Source organism: Myzus persicae, unplaced genomic scaffold (genome assembly GCF_001856785.1).
Source record: "Myzus persicae strain clone G006 unplaced genomic scaffold, MPER_G0061.0, whole genome shotgun sequence".
NCBI lineage: Eukaryota > Metazoa > Arthropoda > Insecta > Hemiptera > Aphididae > Myzus > Myzus persicae.
In genome coordinates, this window is record NW_019104033.1 from 783,168 (window position 1) to 791,335 (window position 8,168).

Genomic DNA, 8,168 nt, shown 5'->3' on the forward strand with positions numbered 1-8,168 from the left:
CAACAATGTGCCTTACCAGATTCATTTTAGAAAGTTTTTTTTAATTCAATGGTGTTTTTCAATTTTAAGTTTACATTATTTTATTGCATTGCATTTGAAAAAAAAAATATCTCTTTTCTAGTATAATAGTAGGTACAACATGTATGCAATGAACAGTTCTAGACATTTTTCTGCAATTGACTAATTATTTTCTCAATTTTTAAATTAATCTTTCAACATTTGTATTAAAACAAATCTACCTCCACTATCTAAATATAATGTATTTATTTTTTAGAATATATATATGTCTAGATATTGTGTTTAATGAGTTTTTAACTGAGCAAATGTAGATTATATAGCCTAGATTAGTTATATTATGCTTGTTTCAGATTTTTTATTTTTATAAAATATTTTTAGACGAGTTTTAATAAAATGTAATAATAATTAGGCAAATTATTTAAAAGAAATGAGATTTATAATATAAATCAAACTAATCATTTTTTTTAAAGTTAGCATTACAAAAAAAAACCAGTTTTGATAAAAAAAATTCTCAGATCAATTTTGTTATTGGTGAAAATTGAACTGAAATTCATCTGGGTATTTTTTATTTACATAACACTAAGTGCTGCTTTAAAAAAAATTAAATTTGATATTATTTATTTCATTTTTATTAGTTTAATAATATGTTTATAGTTCTAAAAACAAAATACAGTAATAATGTACTTACTTAAACTGTAAATATGTAACCAAAATCAATTTTTTGGAAGATATCTTGATATTATTTATTTACTACATTAACTGAAATATATATTTTTTAATAGATTTATCAAAATTTAATAAACATGAATACTTTTTTTTTAGTTTATACTAAACAACACTCGTATAATATTAATGCATGTAATATTTGAAGTATGGTATTCAAATTTATAAAATTACTTTATATGTATTGAAATATCTAAAAGTAAATGAGAGCAGGTCGTGTTATGTTCTAAAATTAAATCTTGATTTACTTTTGTTAAAAAAAAAATGTATCAAAATTAATATTGTGTTCAAATGTCCGAAAAAAATATAAAACATAATTCTAAACTGCGCCTTGTAGGTACCTACCTATTCTGAATAATTGGCTATGGGTTTATAACTTCTGTGTTATTTATTTATTTTTATATCTAAATTTGACAATTTAATTCATTCATTATGTTATTGTGATAATTCATAACTCCTCAGTCCTCATATATACATCCTAGTAACTTTATAAATAGGAAATTTATTTTACCCTAATGTATGAAATTAATCAGTTTAGGAAAATATCAAACATTTTGGTACAAATATTCTATTCTTGTACATTTATAGTCTAATTATATTTCAGAAGCTATGCAATATCTAAATAACTTTGACTTCGTAACTCTTTAATTTACTTTTCGAACAAATACATTCATATATCTACATTTTAAAAACATTCGAGTATATTAGCTGATGATTTGTAAATACTAAATATAATATGTATACATCTACTTATTTATAGTAGGTACCTATCTCTATTTTATACGCATTCTGAACACACAAAATGTAAATACATAGCATTGAGTATTCATTAAAAAAAATTAACCCATGATGAAATAATAAATGATTATGCACCGATAAAGGTATGCCCGAATACCTAATGTGATTTGTGAATTTATGAAATCCCAAAACTAGGTTTCTGGATTTGAATTATGAAACAGTTTATTCAGTTGCTTTTGTATGGTATGTAATTACTAATTATGTAATGACCTTTGATACAAACACATGTTATACATTTGTATATAGTGAACAAGTACTTACGGTTTTGTAGATAGGTACTGCATATACAAATAGAGGCTTCTATCACTTATCGCTGAAAATTACAATCTAAGTAGATATATTAGGTATTCAATTTATAAAAGTAAACTCACCTCAATAAAAAAAATACATTTTGAATATGTTCTTACTTACAGTAAAAGCTAAAAAATTAATACTTGTTACTAATATTTATTACATTTAAACATGTTATTTTTGGGCTGATGCAAATACTTCTAACTTAAAAAATCTAAGCCTTCCAATTCTTTGTCTCCGTCAATTAACCAATGCACCTAATACCTAAATATGCTTTTAATGAAACCTCTTCGGACCTGATCATCAATATCATCACCATAACAGCTACCATTCTTTACAAAAGATTCCTTTGATGTTATTCATTCTATCACAATCCACAATCCTCTAATTTCTTGACCGATACCTTATTGAAAACTCAACCAGAATACTATTGTTAGTAGATGGTGAAGAGGCCTCAATAATTAAACAATCAATTAAAATTACTTATGTTCATACAGTGTTGCTCAGACTCACGTGAGTACTTATCTTTTCTTGTTCAAGTCTTTCTAGCCATGTTATTATCTCCTGTTCATATACAGTTATTGTAGAAATAGTTATTCACAGACTGTTTATTCTCAAACAAATTGAAAAAGTAACAATAATATATGCATTTTTGCAGCACCAGAGGTTTAGGTATTATGTTATTGTGCTGAATTTGAAGGTAAATTTTTACTTTTGAAATAATTATTTATTTAATATTTTTTGTGTCCATTCAACACTCCTATAATATACTATCTATTTTTCTATAGAAAAAAAATTTATTGCAAATAGGCAAATATTTGATTGCTTAAAAATTTACCCAGGTAATGAATAGTAAATGAAAATTGTATTGACGCATTTAAATTATTTTGTATTGTTTTTAACAATAGTGACAAAGAGTATACAGATATCTAACTAAATATTAGAAAATTCTGTTATCTGCTTTATTTTTTAGGTATATTGTGTGTAATTATGATCAGTGGTGCATTCTAGCACTTTTTGTTGAGTTCTTAATCAAAAAAGAATGTAAATACACAACAGTTTATTTTGTATTGTTATAATAGTGTTCAATTAAGTAGAAACTTGCTAGGAGTTGTTAATTGATTGCTGTAGCTAAAATAAAATGTTAACCTTTCTTCCTAAACAAAATTACACTTACTCCAAATGTGTAGGAACCCGGTTCCTACTATTAAGTATTATTTATTTTAGTGTTTGATATAGCTGTATATTTATTTGGTTGGAGATAGCTAACTTGGTAAGTACAATACAAAAATATGTTTTGTTAGTAGGTACTTACTTAACATTAGGCACTATTCCATACTACAAATTTAAACATTACATCCTAACTAGAAAGTATTTGAGTTCAGGTGTAAAATTAAAATGGTTTTAATAAATCAACATAGTACATATGCTATAAAATAAAATATAAACATTGAACACTTTATAACAACATTTTGAATTTTATTACTTACTACAAACCTTATTAGTTACTATACATTAATTGACTATGACGTTATTAATTGTATTTAATTATTAAATACAAATATTGTTTAAAAGTCTTTGTGTTTCTCTCTTAGTTAAATCATTATTATACAAGCAAAATACGTATTATATAAATATTGAGTTTTGATTAAAAAAAAAAATGTTATGTTGAAATGTTTAATTTTAGTAAATATTAAGGAGCAGTTTTTTTATATCAAGTTTGAACCTATAACAAAATTAAACTGTCTAAGTATTGATGTTTTGCAGCTATTATTTTTTTAATTTAAATAATATAGTAACTAAATATCACATTTTGATGATATCACAATAAAACTATGGAAATTTAAAGTTTTATCTCATTTCATCATATTTTAAAATTTTATTTGTGTGGAATAATGAATAGAGTAAAGACTTTTAAAAGAGATAAACATTCAGTGATTGAACTATATATTTCAAAACTATAATCAGTAAAATCCCAACATCATCATTAGTAAAGTAAAAGATTGTTACAGGTGATTATTGATATTAATATTTAGTAGTTTGAGTTTGAGAGTTGTATAAATAGTTTGAAAAATGAGAGATTTCTAATAAGCTAAAATGTTTAGTTTGTATGAAGAAGGATACTGAGAAAATATGATTTAATATAGAACGGGAAAAGTTTGGAGTAGAAGTGGGGCAAACTCAACCAAATTATTAATCATATATTAAACCGAACAATATTGTATGGTGTTAAACTCAAACTGAACCCTTCGTTCAACATCAAACCAAAAATGTTTGTTTAGATTTTTGGAACTTTGAACAATTTGAGTGATTCAAGTTACCTGACTACTTCTAATTCAGAGATAGACCAAAGAAAAAGTTATTAGTGGAGTATCATTAACATTAGAATAGCTAACCTCCCTTGTATGGAAAAAGATTTAAATAACATTGTATTTTTGAGAAATTATCTGTCATAAAATTTAAAAGAAATCCATTTTAGAGATTTCTAATTTTGTGTTGTAAATTGTAACAAATTATGATATGTTTAGTAGCACTATTTTCATTAGCTGCTACCAGAAACCTTTATGCCATTTTGATTTTTGTAATTAGGTATAAATGTATGATACATACTAATCAAACCACAATAGATCATATTTTGGTTTTCACCACACTGTTACCAATTATTATTGTAACAAATTGTATTATTTCCTATACTTAAAAATTACAAGCATATAACGTTAAATTGAAAAGAGCCAATAATACCATATTTAATTGCAGTAGTTACTAGTTACTTGTCTTGTTACATAAGAACATAAACTCATAAATTATGATACAAAATTAATGTAAAATTAGTACAGTAAACTCTCGTTATGTCGAAACTCAAGAGAAACAAACAAAAGTTCAAGATCTGAGTATTATTGACTATTGTAATAATATTCTAATGATAATTATTTCAAGGAGATTTCAATTGAGTTTGAGATTACACAAAATTTGACATAATAAGGATGTACTATTGTAGTATTGTGCTATGTATTATTTAATCATGCATTATTTAAATATTACAACTATAAAATAAGTACTAATTTTATAATCATTAACTAAACTTTTCATTAACTATTAATATTTTAAATCAGTATAAGAATGTATGCTTATATCACACGTTTGTTGTTATGAGTACAATAATTTTGATACATTTTATAATATTATTTATTAAAACATATATAACACAAAATGTAAATGACTGATTTGAAGTCTGAAAAAATTATTAAATATTTCAATAGAAATTAGAAATTAGAAAAACAATGAATGAAATACATCTAACAAATAAGTATAGGTTAATTACTTACTTAAAATATATAGATATTAAGTTGCTGTTTTATACATTGTTAATTTCATCAATAGGTTTGGCTCTACGAAGAATTCCTACAAACATATCGTTTAAAATATTAATATCATTAAATTTTAAATTTTAAATATTAATACTAATTAAGTAGACTTATTAATTATGTATATCTAAAGTTACAACCAAACAATTTGATTTTATTATTTACTATCTTAATTAATAGAATTTAATAGTTGATGCCACAGCTAGTAGGGGAGGGAAGGCTGATAATTTGTTACATAGAGAAAGTTTAACTAAGGGCTTTCATAATTTTCTATGCTAAGATTACAGGTATATAACATTTTAGACTTTTGTAGCAACTTTATACAAATTGTTATTTAATACGTGGTTACTTCTTATTTAATTCATTCATCACAGAACACTGAAAGCATTTTTAACTTTCCCTTAAAAAGGGCTGCTTTTAATTTCAATCAAATCAAGTGAATAGATTACGTGTATTTTCATAAAATATAGGGTACCAAATAATTGTGGGCTGAAGGCTAGCTTTTCTAGGTGGTTAGAGGGTCCCTCACCTATAATAACTTATATATTATGTTGATGAATAAACGATACGAGAACAGGTGGCAGTATTGTGATAAATAGTTCCCACCCGAATTTGGTTTTTGAACGGGGAGAGGGTACCAAATATTATATTTTATTTTAGTGGAATACCTACTGTTAGCAATGTTTTAAGGAGAAAAATATATTCAAATTGCTACAATGGTATTTTGAGACATGCCATTGTACACAAGTAAAATATGAACATTAGTGTACACTACAATTCAAGATATAATTTTAAATTGTGGTGTACATGAGTTTTATTTGGAAATGTTGTATGCTTATCATCACTTGGCAGAATAAATAATTAATTTTTAATAGGTGCACATGTAAATACACACAATTAATATATAGACATAATATCCACCCAAACAAAATTCTACAGATTCATCAGGCAATCGACTAAATACCAGTTTCTTTATTTAATTAGTGGCAACTGCAAAGTGTAGTTATATTAATATGATAAATTAAAAAACACAAATCATTAAATATACATTGTAATGCATTTAAATTAAAAATAAATACATCTTTAATAGTTTAATAATTGTATTACCTTTTTCTTCAAATAGATTAAACAACGGATCACTTTCCTTAATAACATAATCTAATGTGGCTTTTTGATAGAAGTTGCCTTGCATTTCAATATTATTAATTATCGTTGTAAGTAAATGAGCTTTTCCGACATTTATTCCTATTAAATAATATAAATGCACAAATTATATAAATAAATATTAATAAGTACATTTTGTTGTTAATTATGTGTTGAATAAATGCAAGTTACAAATAATAATAAATAATATTATTTTCTACTTAGGATAAAATTAAATATAAATTATTTAGTATACATTTTACATCATTAAAAATAAGTATGCAGTCTACAGTCCCCTTAACTTTTTTTTAAATTTGTATCATCTAATTTCAATAGTAATTAGTATTTTTAATGAAGCTTTTTTCTTACCCCTTTATCATAATGAGCTAAGGCAAAAAAAATATACCTTACAAGTTACATTACAACTGCTGAACACTATATACATAACAAATTGAACTGTAGATTAACATACTTTTTGATCAATAAGATTATAAAGATAATCAATCCTCACTTTACAGTCAACATACATATACATTTTTTTCCTTTTTAAGAATTGTGGAGACTATACTACAGTTGAAGGTATTATAGTTCATTTTAGGGAATAGATTAGTATTAAATTTGTTAGTTTACATTTCAAGGTATAAATTAAAAAACCAACAAACCTGGAGGTACATGCATCAAGTATGTAAAGTGAACATGAAAATGATAGAATGATGGTTGATAATGGACATAAATGCGTAATTGAGATTGTTGAATTCCATATAATTTATAAATAGCAGCCTGAAAAACAGTTTAATATAAAATGTTGTTCAGGATGGAACACATAAAATTACTCATAAAGATAGTTACATACTGATCCTTTGGTTAAAATATTTTTTAATAACGGTAAATGATCAATCGTTAAATCTCTTAGTGACTTAATGTTTCTCTTTTTGATAATTGCTAACAAGTACAATTCATTCAATTTGCCGGACCATTTTAAGTCTGGTAGCAGTAAAAAGCCATTATCTTCATCATCTTTTTGATTTTCAGAAGCCGTATCATATGTTATTCTTTCTTTTTCTGATTTATACTCTAAGCAATTGTATAGCCACTGAATGAATATAAAATTGATAATTTTGATTTAAAAAATATAATATTTTGATTTTTGATAGAAAACTCACTTGTAGTGAAAAACTGTTATTCAAGATATGATGTAGAGTTATAGTTTGATACATTTCTTCAGTTTCTTGCACAAAATACATGGGTTGACTCGAAAATTTTAAAATATGTTTGTCTGTCGCAGGGTATATTATATCCATTTTATTGGAAGGAATGTTTTCTATAAATTAAAATAAATATTTCAATAATTGACATCAAAAAATAATATATTTTCATATAAGAATGTATTTTTAAATTTACCATCATATTGTGGCACACAACTTAGTGATTTATAAACATCATTATCCACATTTTTTTTGAATTTAGTCTGGGCGTTGCACACATTTAAAACAGAAGCTTCATCAAAAGCATATTTTTCCATAACAACAACAACGGGTTCTGTATGTCCTTCAAAATTGCCTTCAACAGCAATCATTTTGCGATGTGTATCATTCATCAAAATTCGTTTAAGACAGAATTTATCAAAATTTTGTTCAGGATCCATTATAAGCTTAGTGATGAATACAAAACTAAAAGTTAGGATTGAATTAAAGTCAGTAATTTACAAGCGTATTGAAAAATACAATAAAATACAAATCAAAATCCGAGACACAATTAAAAAAGATAAAATTATTAAAATTCAAAAAATAATCACAAATTCAAAACAAAATAACATTTGAATAACATTTT

The 8,168-nt window shown here is 24.6% G+C and overlaps 1 protein-coding gene across 1 annotated transcript; it reads right to left on the reverse strand.

Annotated features, from left to right (window-relative positions):
• Nucleotides 1–4,576: 4,576 nt before the first annotated feature.
• Nucleotides 4,577–8,168, reverse strand: LOC111037849 (m7GpppX diphosphatase). Its single transcript, XM_022320649.1, has 7 exons — nucleotides 7,740–8,168; nucleotides 7,502–7,659; nucleotides 7,192–7,431; nucleotides 7,001–7,118; nucleotides 6,303–6,440; nucleotides 5,157–5,232; nucleotides 4,577–5,062 (listed from the first exon to the last, which is right to left on the reverse strand). Exons 1-6 carry the CDS (start codon nucleotides 7,981–7,983, stop codon nucleotides 5,186–5,188), a joined length of 945 nt encoding a protein of 314 aa, XP_022176341.1. The 5' UTR covers nucleotides 7,984–8,168; the 3' UTR covers nucleotides 4,577–5,062; nucleotides 5,157–5,185.